Below are 17,764 nucleotides of genomic sequence, written 5' to 3' on the forward strand. Positions count from 1 at the left end.
GCCATGTCTGAGAATTTTTCTTTAAACACATAAAAATTATGTTTTATGTTGCAAAAATCTGACATTTAGCTCACTGCGTTTCTTTCACTCTGCCAAAGAGAGCTTTTTTAACCAATCGAAGTTCCCGTTACAATGAAACTCCAGTCAAACTATTTCAATACCATTTTAACCAAAGTTTTTGATAAAAGGAGCGGGAAAGAGAGAAAGGAGGGCTCAGAAAGGGGAAAAAGGGCTTCTTTATCCTTTCACTCTCAAGATCTCGTCAGTAATTCTCCTTACTATCTGCCACACAATTCTTATGATATTAGTTTGGAGAATTTGGTATTGGATCAATTTGTAGTCCGATAATCGAGTGTTCTTCTTTATTCTCCTTTATTCACTCATGGGAGCTAAACGGTTGAAAGGGAGAGGAAGGGAAATCCTAAATTTCATGAAAGGTACAGAGGCTTATGTCAGATAAACATAATATAATGATTACCGAGCTCAAACGAAAAAGAGGAAAGATCCATTTCTGAACAAAAACAGTTTAACAATTTAATGATATTGAGGCGTTGATGACACTGGGTCTACATCTTGCATCTTATTTAAAAACAACAGACTGCTACTAACCAATGTTAGATTGTCAATGTCTTTCAGTGTTATTACATTAGGTTCAGAACCTGGTCCTAGGAAGTCATTTATATCACAACTTTGAAAAACGCTGCTGTCGTCAATCTCTAGAAAATTTGTATTTTAGATGAGAAAGTCAAGCTTGATACATCACTATAAATCATTCCTGGAAAAAAGGAACTTGCGGATACCTTTGAGCAAATTCTAAATCGATTGGAGACCTGATAAGGAGCTCTTATCCTAGAATTTCCGTCGAAATTACTTGATCAGTTCTAGACGCCCTTAACTCTTTGAACAATTCTACGTATTTCAAGTCACCTCAGACAGTTTTCTGGGCTCAATATGTCGTTTATAACTCATACGCGCCCAAAAAGTTGATAGTATGATCGCCTTCTATGGTGCCATGACCTAGAAGTCTCACTGTTACTATACTTGACTTTTTCATTACAAAAACAGCTCCAGAGTAGGTGGCTTCTTCACCTTTCACAACTTTTGACAGGTGAATATTTCCGTTGATCAAGATTTCAAATCCTGTCCTATCATTGTCAGTTTGAAGGAAGTGAAATTGGCAGTATACAAAGTAGCGACCATCTCGTGGAATTTCCAAGGATGTGTTGGTGGATTTTATCCCTCCAGCCAGATGTGAAGTTGGACACTCCGAGCACCAGCGGGAATATTCTGCTCGAGAAAAATAGAGACATGTGTATATACAATATTTCATTTATACATTTTTGACTGTAGAAAGCAGTCAACATTAAATAAATTTATGATAATGCCAAAATCAAAGCGCCAATCATAATAAGGATCGCAATGTCTCATAAGATATTCTGCGATATTCACGACCAGGTGCGTGAGTTTGAGAAAATCGGTTCAGATTTTCTTCTCTATCACCCTAAGATATGTTCCCATGGTTAGACAAAGAAACAATTCATTTGGCACTCAGGATAGATAGACATTATCATATGTTGTAGCATTACTAACTTACCCAGACCGTCTGAGAAACGAAATGCTTTACCATCACTCGTCACATGAACAGATGGCTTCTCCTAAAAAAAAAGCAAAACGATAAAATGAATCGGCAATTCAACAATCAACAACTCACTCGTCGATCAATACGTCAATCACTCAAATGTTATCGCCACACTTGACATAATTTGTAGAAAGTGCAGCACCACAGATCGGTGTCCTTCCTCTGTGCTGATGCATTCCAGACATTCTATCAGTTGAATGTGATAAAAATCATCGGTTCCTTCGTATTAAGACAAACAAACCAGCTTACAACTTTATTCGATTCTTCGATTGTTTGTTGTTGTTGTTGTTATTCACAAAGCTTACCTCCTTGTACGAAGTCGTTGAAGACGTAACAACACCACGAGTTTCATACGCTTCAGCGCACCCCTTTAATCCAAGTTGCATTTGAAATGTGAAAAAAAAGAGCTGATGATGAGACTCTAGAATGTTTTCTTTTGTCGCTTGTGAACTCAAATACCTCATCACTTACCCATGTACCATAACCGTTTCAAATTTCATACTTAGGTTAAAAAAAAAGATGTTATTTTTGTTCATCAAAGAAATTTTTCTCTCCCCCTTTGTCACCAAAATTTAACTAGCGAGAGTTTCCTCAAATTTCTATTTTCAACAAAAAAAAAATTCGGGCCCCAGTATTCTTAAGGTGGAGTCGACATCATGATCAAGCGAGAGTGGACTCGATTGTGCTAATTACGTATTCTTTAAAGTACAAAAAGAAAAATGAGTCACTCTGCTGATGACCGATTGCAGCACATCCAGAAGTAAAAGTCGCATTATGTTGTATGTAGTCAAGCAAAGGCTAGATTTAATGAGTTTCCATCAGCCACTAGGTGATATTATTCATTAATGAGCCTTGTAGACTCTTTTCCGCTAACCTTTGATGATCCAGAGGGCCCGGCTGGTCCAGGAGGGCCGGGATAGCCAGGGTCACCCTGCAATGATTGAAAAAACAATATTCATTTATCTAATTATCTATTTGTTCATTTTAATTCATGCCTCTCCCAATCAATGGATCGATTCGGTTTTTTGGTATAAGTGATTAAATCTGTTCACTTAATGTATAGTAAAGATTACCGAGTTTTAGTAACTCCTTACTTTTGGACCGTCCCTTCCATCTCTTCCATCCTTTCCATCTTTACCATCCCTTCCATCTTTCCCTTTCAGTAAAGGAGCCACCTTTTTTATCAAGTCTTCAAGCGACATGGGATTGAAATTCAGTGGCTTTTCGTCTTGGGAGCTTTTCGACAGAGAAATCACGTCCTTTTTTCAAAAAAAAAATATGCATCAAACGATCAGAGTTAAAAGGAAGAAAAAACAAACAAAAAAACTTACATACAAACTAGCAACGAGCAATAACACTAACTTTTCAACCAAAATTCAACAAAAAACAGACAAAGACAAAAAAGACGTCCGACGGAAAAAAAGGTTGAACTAAGATGATTATTCCTCTTACATTTTCATGTAGACTCTTTTTTTCCCGTATGTATGACCTGTCTTCATTTCGTGGACCAGCCGTAAAATGGTGATATCTGTCTGAATTCTCAGCAACACCCATATAGTCTTTTAACATACCCAGACCCTCAGGAAGCTGGCGTTTATCAACTGAATGTTCTCTCTCCGTTCCTGATGAGTCCTCTTCAATTCTTTGTTTGCTAGCCAAATTGGCAATTTTGTCGTGGATATTCCTCTTAACTTGGTCGTCATATCTCGGTTCAATGTTTCTTCGTCGTCGCACGAGATGCAGAGCCTCGTGTATCAAAGCACTTGGGTTGGCTGCAAGTTCTTTGGCCTTAAGCTTAGTCAACCCTAAGGCAGTTTCACTTGCGTTGTCGTTGAACTTTGCCCTTTGGCCGGTCACCACAAGGACTGAAGCGGTTATCAGTGAAAGCAAAACCTCAAACTTGTTTGAAAATTTCATCATTGATGCTTATTGCACACGTAAGGCATTTCTGAAAAGGTCACGGATAGAAAGAAGGAAACATTAAAAAGGAACATATTTTCAAACAGAAAGCCGCCAACTGTGCAGCCTGTTGCTCAAAACAACAATAACAACAACAACAACAAAAACAGCAGCAACTGAAACATCAATTCTAACTGACTGACCCTCTAAAAAACTGACCAGGCGGTCTCACATATCAGATTGGTTTATGATCACTCACTGTCTTCTACCTGACCAATGGCTTAGATGTCGGATGGCTGATTTGGTGAAATGACTTCCAAAATAATTCATTAACTCAAACATTTGAAAGATTCTCCGTTGTCTTCAAGTTGCCCCCCTTCTTTCTGTTATGATTCTTTAGATTAAAGGATAACTGACAAATTCTGTATCATGTGTTCACCCCCCCACAAACATTTTAATTAAACTTAACGAGTGTTTACCCATATAAATAAATGACAGATGCTTTAAATGCTTTATTTGATATGAGATTTTCATTTACAATCTCTAACAATAATGTCATTCTAGGTCAAACGATGTTTCACCTTCCAAATCGGTTTTAAAGTCCTTAAATTCTACGAAAAGGTCATTCACTTCTCCCTTAATGGTATAAAAGATGAAAAAATGATACTGTTAAGGAAGAATGTTCACTAAGTTCCTTAATTGAAGTGAATTTCTATTTTATTTTATACACAAACTCAGTAAAGCGGAAAATCTGATCAGACATTGGCCCTTCATGGCATATAACTTCTTTTTGGTTGCTAATACTGATGGCAAATAAAAGATAGTGGAGTGTCTGTAGTCAAAACCGTTTCTGATTTCCTTACTTTCCTACAAATTATTATTTTGAATAACTGAAAAAATTATATTTTATAATTTCGTTAATCGCTCTTTGTATCCTGCAACGAATAAGTTACATCTTATTAGTTGCCTTCGCAATATTTGATAGTGTCTTCAGGTTTCCGTTGTTGAAATAGGAATAAATATATTTTTTCCAGCAAGTTAAGGTTCAGTAAATTTTGTTTAAATCAGAGGTGACAGTTTTCAAGTGGGAGGTAATTAATTGGAAGCCGTGAAAAAGCAAGAAATTGTCCCACGCCACCTGCAAATGCAAATACTTGTAAAAAGCAAATATCCAAACAACAGCTGATGTCAACACAAGTATTAACCCTATAATCTACTCAACAAAATCTTATTTCATTTTTCTTTTCAAACGCTCACTCACAAAAGGAAGAAGAAACGTTTATTGAAGCTTTGCCTTATTCATTGGCGATTGGCTAAAACTGTTTTCAGAGCAGGTGCTCTTCAGGGGGTCATAAGTTCAAACAAAACAATGGCAATGATAAAATAGTCGACCACCATTGTCAGTAACAGAAATTAATATATTGAGTTACGCCCTAATTTAGAGTTATTTTTAATCCTTTTAACTAATAAACCCGCTGAGTTAGATTTTCTCAGGAGTTAATGTTAATGGCCAAGAGAGAGTCTTTGAGATGTCAAATGAGTATATGCTGTATTTTTCCATTAAATTTAGGCAAACTCACTACAAGACGAACGCCATCAATACGGATCAAAACCTATAGGAAGCGACGGCTGAAAACGAGCTGTATCTAATTCAAAGTTACAATAACGGTTTTAAAAGCATCCTTTGTCATCCAGAATTCTCAGCAGTTGTTCTACTCCCTGGGACTCTAATTGCCTACCAGTCGAAATTAAATATAACTTAACCATCAAGATGGAAGTCATGAAACAGGTAGTTATCTTCGCTTCTGCGACTTAAATTCTAGATTGCTACATGTCCTATATTATAATTTCATCTTTTCCCGGATTCTTTATAATAAGGGAGCACAACCTGATAGGAATTAGGTCTTTTAGAGCCACCAGTCTCGTTGACGGTTTCAAACAAACTCGTTCCTGTAGAGCAGGTGTATTACTGTTCACCAATTTAGCTGGTGTTGCCCTCGAAAACGTCTTTCAATTTCGACCCTCTAAGATATAACCGAGTTTAGACTTACCTGGATAGATTCCAGTCGCTCTTTGACTCGTTTCGAACATTTCAAAGGGTGCTTTGGAGCATTTTGCACCCGAAAAAATCGCATCAGTGCTTCGTTAAACTCGAATGTCGTTCTTCTGAAGCATTACCAATTCTTACAGAGGCAAAGCAGGTGGTTCTCAGTCATTCACCCACTCGGGGTAAGTGATTTAAAAAAAAAATATATCGAATGAACCTGATAAAATTATGTCTCTGTTGAACATAAGCACAGCAGTCTTCTCGAAGAGAAGATTTTTGAAATACTTTTATTCAGTTCAGTTTCTTTCTAAAAGAGCACTTGAATACCCCGACGTTGGTACGCATGAAAATCTCTACGCTTGACCCAAACGGAAACATGAAAAATTATTTGTCAACAAATGTTGCTTTTTTAGCGAAGGATTTCAATCGAGTATTGTGCGCTTATACTTCCTTCCTTCATTAAAGGTATTTATAAGTTTAACAATAGTTTTCCCAAAGATAATTGAAGGGAAATTACATAAGGACGTGCAATTACGATAATCAGCGCAAATTAGTTACGGCACTTAGATTTCTAGGGACTCACTGAAACGTTGAAAACAAACAAAAACAATCATGATTGTTTTCAAACTGTAACCCATCGTTTCAATGTAGTAGAGGTTGAACTTCCCCTTCAAGGAGCTTTCCATCATTCTAATCACTAATCACGAGAAAGGAAGCATTTTAGAACTTAAATAGATATGATAACTGAATAGCATTCACTTAAAGAAAATCCAACATTTTTATCCAAATTGAAACACTCGTTTTCCCGGAGGCAACTTTATTTGGAGTATAGTTTTAGACGTATAGTTTTAAACAACACAAAGTGGATAGTAAGCTGGAAAAGTTCCCTAAATTACTTACCTTTCATATTTATTTTTCCATGTGCGAGCTCTGATTGCAAATAGAAAATCCTGAACAAACGATGCGTTTTCTCAAATGGATTCAACTTCTACTTTGTCACAGTTGTAATATGTTAAAACATGTCCTTTTGTTTTTTCGATAGACGGGAAGTTCGTCTGAACTGTTCGCTCGATAGGATCCCAACCGGGAGTATGACATAATAGCTTTGTGACGCTATCAGCTTACTCCCAAAGTAGTTAGGTGTAAAGAAAGCTCTCAACCCCTTGATGTTACACTTCCCTTTAGTTTCGTTCAGTATTGCAACAAATTCGTCCTTTTTATTGTTTTTCCTAAGCTTTTTCTTTGTTCAGAACAATGCTTAGAGAGCATTAGACTTTCAAAAGAATTCGTAATTTATGGACAGTGTCGTCTCGGTCCATGAATACGGAAAAAAGAAACGAGGCTAATATCTAGCCATCTTGACCAAACAAGTTAGGTCAATAAAATATTTTCTATATTCTACATTTAATTTTTATTTTTAATTCTCTATCTTATTTAAGATTTTGCTTTATCAAGAATCAAGAATTACTTACCACAGTATGATAAATTCAAACATTTGTAACAAAGATTGCGACATGTTAGCAACTTATTGTTTCATGACAATTGAACACCTCTCGCATACAGTGCACAGTTATGCATAAATGTTTTTTTGGAGTTAAAACAGCCGCTTCATGTTCCAAATTTTCAAATGTTTATTAAAACTGGGGTGATCCCTTTGTGTCACTGATGTGAAGTTTAGCTATAAAAGCGACTAAATGAAGACGACTCTCAGTGATTGAGTTAACACTAAATTATTGTTAATTCTGCCAGATTCACCCATGGAACAGCCATCCAAGGGATGCACGGAGATGACTCCTTTACCCAATGTTTCTGACCACATTGGATTCCTCACATATGTTCCACCAAGACCATGTACTACTTTTTGCAGTTTCTGGTCAATCTTCTTGAAGTTGCTCTCTTATCCAACTCTGTCCCATGTTATATCAATGTCATCGATTTTTTTTGTCGAAAGAAATTTCCCCAAATGCACTGTCATGACTCATACTAAGAAGAGAGAGGGTGTTGTTGATTCCTTTGCCTTGAAGTTCCTGACGAATAAAGACAAATTCTGATTGTTTTCATTGATCCCAAAGGTAAAAGATGTAAGTGTTAACTCTTATACACATTTTCAGTTGTTGTTTGCTCGCGATTTAAATATTTTTTAATCGAGTACTTTGATCATGATCATGTGATCATGTAGGGATTTCTAAGCTCGAGATTCTAGTCCAATAGTTTGTATTTTTTGTGTACACGCCCCTTTAACAATTACACAGAACGCATCAATCTTTATAATTAGCAACAGTACTCTAGACTCATCAAAAAACAACAGAACACTGAACTAATTGGTAGAATGTTCGTCAGACTTTTGGAACATTATCTTTTGGTGGCCTCAAAAATTCTACTTCTGTATCATTTGATATAGCAGCTGTAGATGTTTTGAAATTCTCAGGAGGTACATCGGAGGAACTTTTAACTTGAAATGTATGCTGTACTTATCGACGCCTTGGTTGCTACGTAATGCATTACCTGAAATGCTTTCTCGAGCGTTCAGTTGAAGGAGATTTATCTTCCCCGGTCATCCTTGCGGCAAAACTTACACCAAATGCAAACATCTCAGAAAGACTTGAGGCCGGTATGCCATCTTTGATGATTATGTTTTTTCCAAAATTGTCGTTATTCACTTTTCGGAAGTCCATAATTGAAGTAATTGTTGGTCCTGGGGTCAGACAGACGCCATTTTGCGGGTCTCAACCCCAAGAGAATTTGCTTTTTTGCCTCCATTTTTTAATTCAACCGCGTCTCCGTCGGTGGAGAACCTTTTGCTAATTTCATCGGATACGTCCAAACCACGTTCCTTTGAGCGCTGAAGAATTTGGTAGAACCTAACGCACCTGCACCTAGAATTACGTAGGTTGCACAGACTCACCGTTCTTCTAGATCGAAACTTCCAGGAGCCTGCCTCTTGTAACTGACGATCCAATCAGTGAAGTTATGAGCCTTGTGAATAGATACTACCTCTATATACCTTCAAAGAAAAAAAAATGGAATGTAGAAGATTAATTTGAGAGTACAGACTACGCAAACACGGTATCTTGATATTTTCTACTTTGATTGAAACCATATCTGTTTACCTTAGAATACCTGGAGTGTTATAAAGTTATTCGATTTTAAACGATATTCCTAACGACACAGAAAAATCATGGGACCGAAAAAGCCAAGACACCATATTAAGCAAAAGATAGCATTTTCTATAAATCATTTCTTATTAGTTATGAGCATCTACACAAGGTAAGTGAAGGCGTGATATCGACTTGTTTACCCTACAATGAAAACCTTTCTTGATCTCCTTTTAAAGAGATCAGTTAAATTACCTCCACAAATATCTCTGCTCCGTGAGCCTTCGCATCAGGCAGGTAATTAAAATTCAATGTGTTTTTAGTTCCCACATTGCAGCCTGAAAAACAATTCCCGCACGCTGTGCATTTAGGTTTGGGGATACCAACGTGATTCGATGGCGTGTCCTTGAACGTGACGTAAAGAGATGTCTTGTAAAGCACCTTATCAAAGTCCTCGATATCAATCTTGCTTAATCCATCCCTCATTCGGTCAAGGTTTTTTAAGGGGTGGGTAATTGTCAGGGTATGGCGTTGGTTTTATTATATCAACAAAGTGCTGCTGATCGATTGTCAATAACTGATCCACGTCGTACCTTAGTTCTTCTAGCCATACCGGATCCTGGAACACCCCAGGCTCCGCTTCCAGTCCCACATTGGCATTCACCAGAGAACCCCCACCAAGACCGCACCCTTGAACCACTGCCAGGTCATCAGTGACGATCAGTTCGTGTAAATCAGAGGGCTGACCTAGAAATTAGTCGAGACTAGCATCTGTTGGGGAGAGCTTTCTTTGCACTGAGTATGTGTAACTTTATCAATAATAACGCAATTAATGTGCAGAGGAAGTCTCTTCAGATTATAATTCGTAAACCCTAAACACTGTCACAACTGACATTGTGCAGACGTTATTTCTTTCAGGCTCTTTGTACGTGGAAATTGCTTGAAAGTACCTTATCCTTTAAGACCCAAGGTAATTTGGCAAAACAAAATTGCAGAACACTGCAGTGAGAATAACCGTGATTGTTATCGTGAAATAGATTTACCATAAGAAAGTTCTGACTTTTTACGAAGTTATTGTCTTCAAGATCAACAATATTATAGCATTTTAAATCGATCTTTATACTCTCGTTTGACTTGTGTTTATAGACAGCTCGCAATTTCTTTTTTAAAAAACACTTATTTTCTCTCTGAGCTGATTATGAGCCATACCTAATTTTCTTCCCTTGCCACCAAAATTGACTTGTGCATGTTCTGGTGCTTTTCTGAAAGTCTCAGGAAAATCACCTGGTAACCACTCCTTGCCTCGTTCCAGAACGCACTCTGATTGACCAGCGCGTGCGCAGCGGCTTGCGGCGATGGATGTCCCATAACCAGATCCAATCACTACGACGTAATACTTGATCAAAGAATGTGGCGAGGATATCCTGTGAAATAAAGGCTTATTTTTAACCTGGATTGTGAGGAAAAAAATATGAAAGATGATTAGATGTGAAGCATTCATTGATGCCCGCTACTGAGTCAAAACAAGCATACCGCCAAAGGAAAGGGATTAGACTCACCGGTGAGTTTTTTTAGAGCAAACCCCAATACTTCTTCGGGAATTATAATTTGCTATCTAATATACTCACATGATAAATCTTCAATTAACATCACGGTAAGCAGAGTCGTTTTGATGATGCACAAGAAGGCCACCATTTACGACAGCTGCATTTTAGGCACATTAATCAAAATATTTATTTAGGGACATAAAATCTCCAGTAAGAAAGTCTCGGTGGGATTCAGTAGTAGTCGCAAAACGACAAAAAAAAATTTTCTGTTGGGCATAAGAGTTGAGAAATTTCAACCGTTATTATAAGATTGTTAATTGCTGTTAGTCGTAAAAAAAGCTAAAGATAGTAAACTGTAAAAAAATTCCTGTAAACCGCGACGGAAAGAAATTAACCGTTAGCCATAAAATGGCCAAAATTTTACACGTTGCCGTAAAAGCCATCACCCCATAGAGACCCTCTAATTAGAGCCAAGGACAGGAACTCTCAAATTTCAGCCGAATTTCGTGTATCCAAATTGATTTTGCTTCACATCCCCGTTAGTTTCTGTCAAGGGGACGAATTAAAACTTAACTTCTGCCTACTTGCTCTGAAAAAACTGACAGTGACTCGGAAAACTCGCTCTAGTTCGAGAGGTGGTTTTAATTATCTGAATACATGAGTTTAACAATGTTTGTATCAGTGACACCCATATAACATTCAAGGTGTAAAGGCCGACTTGCAACTGAAAACGCTAACAACATTCTGAACATCTGTACCTACAGAAGAAAAATTGTGTGATATAGGCCTTGTTTGTTGTTTCAAGCCATTGTTCATGCCTGAAGCTGTTGGCCATTGGTACAAGATACTGGAACCATAGAAACCTGACATTGCTTTTAGAAACCCGTGGCTTCTTTTTGCAGACAAAATTCACAAAAACGTTATTAATTAATGACAGATGGACTATTTATGATCAGAATCGGTGTTTAAAAAAATCTAGAATCTTATGCTCAGACAACTGGTGTAAACATTAAGGGGTAAACACGACAGATTGTCGAGAGTATTATATCTACGTTGAGCTACTGTTTGAATTTGAAGAATTATTTTTGATACCTTTTTATTTACTTTTTTTTTAATTTTGAAACTTAGTATCTCGTGCTTATCGTTATTCCTCTTACTTTAAATGCATGATAATGTAAAGATACATAAAATATGGACTCTACAAATACAAACCAGCAGGTTTGTATTTAATTAAATAATTAATTCGAATGTTCGAGAACATGAAAGAGACTTTTGAAGTTAAAGAAAACTTGTCTCTTTCTCGAACATTATCTTCGTTTGATTCGTTTATCCTGCCAAACAAACCTTTAATGGCTTGCTACAGCATTACTCAATGACTCGTACGCGTCCATAAAACCATTGTTTACTACGTGACAACAACAACTAAAACAATCCACACATAGTATACAGATGGTCATACTTATACAAGACGGCCATGAAATCCAACGAAAAACTTGAAACGCACATGGCTGGAGAAACTGTGTCTAATGTTATTCTGATCAGCGGTACTCTTACAAAGCATATCAACTTAACGAATTAAACCAACAAGACTGATCAAAACGCATCTATCTGCTTTTGTATTCAAATACTAGTACTGGTACTCATTATAATTAAGATTGCACATTACTCCCGGAATCGTCCTGATCTTTAAAATCGTAATAGCAAGACGAGATGAGTAGCAAGCGCTACCATGAAACATTATAATCATTGCCTGACAGGATGTCTGCCGGGAAATGTCTTTAATTGAGCTGAGGCAATATTGACTACCTGCAGCTGGTTCTAGTTGTCAAGAAGAAATTTATTCATAACATAAGATGACACGGTGGATGATCTTTTCTTAGCTTCTTCAATGGATAGTTGCTTACTGACAGCTTTGTTTTCCTTTTTTCCCAGCATGTCCCGGAGTTTGCATGATCTACATGCAATTAACCTCGATATTTCCTGTCGATAATTTTCATTTAAGATGGTGTAACATATAGGATTGGCAGCGCTGTTGGAAAATATTAGAATATTTGTGAAGGCGATCAACTCCCAAAAATATTTGCATTTCCTCTCAGCGTCTCCATAATCCAGCCAGAGCCACATGACGTTGTTTGGCAGTACACTCATAGCGAACAGCGTCGTCACCACCTTCAGCATGCGTACTACTTTCCGGGCCTCCAACTCCTGAACATCTTTCATAGACTGGTTGCCATTCTCCGCTCTTCTTTTCAATTCTTGGCTGATGCTAAAATATGCAGTGAACATTATACAGAATGGCAGGAGATACTGGAAGAAGAAGATGACTGAAGTGTACACTTTGGTGGAGGTGGAGTCGTTCCAGCTCTCCTCACAGATGTGGAGCTCTGGATTAAATCGTAACGCTTGAAAATACGGAATAACGGGAATGGAGGCAAACAGCCACAATCCAATTATGATTATTTTAGCGCCAGATTTGGTCAGCTGCCTCTTCATAGGATATACAATGGCCCTTTGCCTAGCCAGGCTTACTGCTGTTAGAGTATTCACAGAGGCGAAGAGCAACAGTGTTTGTATGGGGTACAATATTTTACACATGATTGAACCGTACGGCCAGATAGAGTTCAATTCTTGTACTGGTATATCAAATGGGATGCAAAAACAGTTCAGCGTCAGATCAGCGATGGCTAAGTTAAGAATGAAATAATTTGTGACTGTCTTCATTTTTTTACGTCTCAAAATGACGATGCAAACAAGACTGTTTGCGACCAGGCTTATAACGAAAATTATGACGTATAAACTCAACTTCAAAACCCTCAGGTAAAATGGAAACATAGGAAGCGACGGAGACGATTCGTCGGTGCTGTTTCCCATACTCCACGGATTCAATTAAATCCTGCCTCGTCAAGCTGATGTTCCGATATGCTGTGGAAGAAAGAGAGTCTCACAGTAGGAAAAATCAACCATTAGCTTAAACCTATTTTCGTAGTTTGAACTTTTTTCCTATTTTTTTTTTGTCATTATTTTACTTAAGGTATTGCATGTTACTCTTTCTCAATATCCTTTTTATATGGAAATGTAGCAATTCATTCTGTCTTTCTTCTGGTCGATTTATACAGAGCACTATACCTCTTCAGAAGTCAAATTATTTTCGACTAAAAAAAAAAGTCAGTTTGAATGTTATTCAAAGCCGATTGAAATGGTGAAGCACGATTGCATGCGCTGCTTCCGAAATCATTAACTGCTCAAATATACTTCAAATAAACTTACCTTTAAAATGAAAGTTCAGAAAATTGACACAGCAAAAATTCTATATGTATTGGGGCACTGAAGATAAAGCTTCTGATTCTCGCTGAAAGATTTTAGTTGTGGGTTCGGCAACCATGCGAAAATGCTAAACCTGATGTGTAACCTATATCGAGAATCTTTATTCAAAACACCTCATTTTTCTTTGATAAGTTGGACCTCACCTGCCATCCTTTTTAAAATGTGATAGCAAAACAACTTCATTTTGCAAACAGAAACTTGATTAATTTTCATGCTTCCTGCCGCGCAGTGCGTATTAGTCAAAACATTCCAAAATTAAAAATTTACAGTAACGACTTTTATCTTTAATTTTCTGCAACTGCGGACAACGTGGCTAAATCAGGAGCAGATAAATTAAGTTTCACAAAGCTTGGAAGCATCTCGTCTCCCTATCCAGCAAGCTTTAAGGATTTTCATTTGACGTTCGCAAATTGAACGCTTTTTAATTATCTGCACCTCCTCCGCAAATGTTGACATAGTTGTCTTGCAGAGAAGATTGCTTTTTTGAATTAGGACTGTACATGAGAATCCTGGCCTCGCTTGAGGAATGATTTTTGTTTGTATTACTTAGCGAAATTTAATTTCTTTTGTTTCCTAAAGTCGAAGAAAATATTATTATTTATTTATTCATTTCAATAACTGGTCAAACGATTACAAAGTTACATGGTCAAACTTAAATTTTTTTATTTATTTGCCTTTCATTTACATTTAAAGTTTACGTGGAGGAGACTTGAAAGAGAAATAAAAAACGAGATTACATCGCCGAGTGACAAGTTATTCTTTTATAAATTATTACAGTCCGGATCTTGATATAAGTTTACTCGACGTTTTTATATCTACATGTTGATTTTGTTTTCTCATTTTAATTCTCTTTCGGGTCTCGTTGTCTCTTTATTTCTCTTTATTTACGTCTTTCTAAACATACTTATATAAATTTCCGGGCGGAGAAAAGTTACGAAAAAAGATTTAGAAACCGAGAAGATTGGTTTACAGTCAGATGGCGGTTCGTGACGTCAGCATGGGTTGTCATGGTCTGATTCCATCTCAGATAATTTTGAAGAAATTCATGGCAAACTCAGAATGATTTAAATGTTGTCCGCTCTTTGAAAAGAGAAAAGTACATTTATGTCAAGCCGAAATAAATTAAAGTTAAAAGGAATTTGATCTGTTAGATTAAAAGGACTCGGATTTGATAATCAACTAGCAACGGCAATCAAATTGATCAGATAACATGTTCATAGATTTTTCATTCGGCTCAAGGAACCTTTTTTGGCATCAAATAATTCTCATGTGAAATGAAAGTTAAACAAATAAGTGAGTAAATTAATGAATAAAGACATAGATGAATAACAAAGCTCAAAAATGGAAAGAAAGGCAAAAGCTAATCATAGTAGATAAAACCATGCCTCCAAAGATATTTATCTCGTGTCCAGGCCCTTGTAGAGTTGTTTAGTTCACACTTTTTCCATACTGCTCCAAAGTACTCGTAGTTGAAAGAAAAGCATTTATCTCGGGACAGGCACCTCTTTTAGCACTCTGTGACGTTAGCGACGAAATATTCTTCAAATGCCTGATCTATAAGAGCGTGATCCCTGTTGTCGAGTTCGGCAGACATGAATCTTGATGGACGAATCAGATGACCAGCTGTTGGTTAAAATTTGAGAGTAGCAATGGAAGCAATAGGTTTTTATAAAGGGGAAAGTATCATGGCTGTTCAGTCCGTTTTATAAGTAGTTCATATTACAAATAATCAAAACTATGACAAAATTCTCGAACGTGATTGGTTATCACAAGCCGATTTGGGCACCAATAGGACAGTTTACGCGTGATGCTTGTAATTGGACAGTGTAATGGACAGTTGACACGTCATGCCTGTGTAAGTGAACATAATGTACAGTCGCGCATTTCGCCGAGTCAGCTGTTTTGTTTTTGTTTTTGTTTTTTTTTTTCACGAAGACGTATGACCGATATCTAGTTTCTTTCTCAAATTTTGTCATAGTTTTGATTAATTGGTTACAAGACTTCGCGTCGTCCAATTCTGTCTGTAATCATACTCGTAATAAACAACTCGTTAGAGCTGATAAAGGGCTAATGCCTTAAACTCTTTACGGTGGTCAATTTACGTTATCGACTCAGTGGATACTAAATTACCATGGACTCCACTCAGTCCTATTGCCATTATTTATCAAAAATGTAACAAATTCACGGACGTGGTTGGCTATCTCCACCACAATTTGAGCACCAACATGACAGCGTATGCTTCATGCTCGCCGATTGGAAGGTGATTGGGCAGTGTAGGCGTCATGCCAGTGTAATTAAACAGTATGCGTCATGTGCAGGCGCTCTCTTGGTGCATTTCGCTAAGTTAACGGTTTTTTTCCTTTTAGGAGAACGTATAACCAATCGCTAGTTTTTTTTGCAAATTTTGTCAGAGTTCTTAATATTTAATTGTAACAGGAATTCGTGTCGTCCAATTGGGGATGTAATCAAACTTTTATTCACCTCTTTTGCATACATACGGTCTCTTAACAGAGCAGGCGATATCGTTCCACTTGCCGCTGTTTACCAAAGTCTCCACACAGTGTTCAACGCCCTTGATGTTGTTTGGCTCCCCGATATTCCAATTTCTATACGTCACTTTAGTACCATCAATCCAAAGAAATGAGCCACCTTTAAAATTAAGCCCGATCCAAGCGCTCCCGGACTGCAGAGGCTTTACAGATAAACTATAAATAAAATCCATTTCCTCTTGGCTTTTTATCACAACAAGATCCGCATTCATAGAATTACAATCCGCCAGACCTTCCTCCCATGTTTTCGAGCGACTGGATATTTTGTAGCAGGATGTGTTAAAAAACTTCCATCCAATTCCACAAGCTTCAGAATCTAATGAAATGCAATTCAATTTAACTTAATTTTATGGAACGTGAATAAAAGGTAAATATTTCGATCGATCAGCGTTGATCGGATTGGGAAGAGTTGTTCTCCCTACTACCATCCCCGGAATACAGTCTCGCTCGATGGATTTGCTAATCACGTGATGTGACTACATCTTTGAGCGCGAGGTCTCGAAAGGAATGGATTCGAAGAAGAGGACGAAGGATATTTTAGAATGACAAATAATAATAGATAATGCGACAATCTCACGGCTGGTTTCTTAAAAAATCTAGGAAAAAAGGAACATTGATTAGTTTTTTTTGTCACACTAAGTGAATAGGTGAGTCGAAATGATCATGGCAATCACTGTGGTGATGCAAAAATTTGGACGCCAGGCTTAAATTTTTGCAAGGAGCTGTTTAGTGCAAGGTGAAAATTTTCCTTTATGAAGTGGTTGGTTGATGACCTAACCTGATTAACGTGAAAGGTATCACATCTATTTTGGCGATAGGCGGATACATAAATTTTTTTTTTATTAAACAAGAGAAGATTTGAACATCTAACATGACCGAGCACAAATTAAAATTTCTTTAGCATCGAATCGTGTACTGATTAAGTTGTAATACATGAACGACCTCATTCTTTTTTAACTATATTTCGACTTAAATCATAATTCTTGGAAATCCTTGAATGGGCCGAGTCATATACCATTATAATACACTTACCCAGTTGATCAGAACACCCAAAAACCAATGACAAAGTGGGACAGGCCAGTAAAACCCAAAACTTGTACAACGAAAGAGTTGGCCTAGGATAAAACATCCCCGCCAAAGATTGTTTCAATTCCTTCTCTCTCAGTCTTCACCTTAAAGAGATCATATTCTTCTATTTCGTGCTCCTCTCCGTCCGAACGTGAAGGTCAAAGTGACTGACTCTTTTTTCATTACCAATGTTTGCTCAATAAAGCCGCTTACATTAAATCTCTGCGCACGGAGTAATAAACTTGATAAAAACTGTGTTTGCCATGCTTTTTGCAATATTTGACACTCAGATGTCTAAATTCAAGCCGCTCTTTCATAAAATTCTTTTTAAAAAAATTGTAATGCTAATGAAAAAGCAATAAAATTGTTCAGTGCCAAACTAAACTCAGAGACTCTCATAAATAGGACGAAAGGTTCCCCAACTGGACTGACAACCGGATAAAAATATTGCAACTGTCACTGTGAGTTGCATGCAAGGTTTTCCTAATTCGGAGAAAATGACAGTAGTGTATTTCTCATAACGTTATGTTACAATATAATGTCAAGAAGCATGCATATTTTTGGGGTTCAGAATCTTACCCGTAAGTGAATTTATT

At 37.2% G+C, this 17,764-nt stretch overlaps 3 protein-coding genes and 1 pseudogene across 5 annotated transcripts; all 4 read right to left on the reverse strand.

Moving 5' to 3' along the window:
- Nucleotides 1-508: 508 nt before the first annotated feature.
- LOC113682102 (uncharacterized) lies at nt 509-6,672 on the reverse strand. Of its 2 annotated transcripts, none has more exons than XM_027199253.2 (7): nt 6,486-6,672; nt 3,092-3,587; nt 2,734-2,898; nt 2,514-2,570; nt 1,945-2,007; nt 1,595-1,655; nt 509-1,287 (listed from the first exon to the last, which is right to left on the reverse strand). In XM_027199253.2, the coding sequence occupies exons 2-7, from the start codon at nt 3,557-3,559 to the stop codon at nt 959-961; spliced, it is 1,143 nt and encodes a 380-aa protein (XP_027055054.2). In that variant the 5' UTR covers nt 3,560-3,587; nt 6,486-6,672; the 3' UTR covers nt 509-958. The 2 variants fall into 2 exon arrangements, with proteins under 2 accessions (XP_027055054.2, XP_027055053.2); XM_027199252.2 differs by having other exon boundaries at nt 5,590-6,670.
- A 455-nt stretch (nt 6,673-7,127) lies between these two features.
- Nucleotides 7,128-10,181, reverse strand: LOC113681976 (uncharacterized; annotated as a pseudogene). Its single transcript, XR_016187378.1, has 4 exons — nt 9,890-10,181; nt 8,936-9,427; nt 8,110-8,579; nt 7,128-7,632 (listed from the first exon to the last, which is right to left on the reverse strand). The product of XR_016187378.1 is annotated as an uncharacterized LOC113681976 (transcript).
- Nucleotides 10,182-10,853: 672 nt separating this feature from the next.
- Nucleotides 10,854-13,098, reverse strand: LOC113681941 (neuropeptide FF receptor 1-like). Its single transcript, XM_027199076.2, has one exon. The coding sequence runs from the start codon at nt 13,096-13,098 to the stop codon at nt 12,046-12,048; it is 1,053 nt and encodes a 350-aa protein (XP_027054877.1). The 3' UTR covers nt 10,854-12,045.
- A 1,104-nt stretch (nt 13,099-14,202) lies between these two features.
- On the reverse strand, nt 14,203-17,358 carry LOC113682047 (alpha-N-acetylgalactosamine-specific lectin). Its single transcript, XM_027199198.2, has 3 exons — nt 17,133-17,358; nt 16,033-16,416; nt 14,203-15,174 (listed from the first exon to the last, which is right to left on the reverse strand). The coding sequence occupies exons 1-3, from the start codon at nt 17,227-17,229 to the stop codon at nt 15,059-15,061; spliced, it is 597 nt and encodes a 198-aa protein (XP_027054999.2). The 5' UTR covers nt 17,230-17,358; the 3' UTR covers nt 14,203-15,058.
- Between the last annotated feature and the right edge of the window lie 406 nt (nt 17,359-17,764).

This window comes from Pocillopora damicornis, chromosome 6, assembly GCF_964200805.1.
Source record: "Pocillopora damicornis chromosome 6, jaPocDami1.2, whole genome shotgun sequence".
In the NCBI taxonomy this organism is placed as follows: domain Eukaryota; kingdom Metazoa; phylum Cnidaria; class Anthozoa; order Scleractinia; family Pocilloporidae; genus Pocillopora; species Pocillopora damicornis.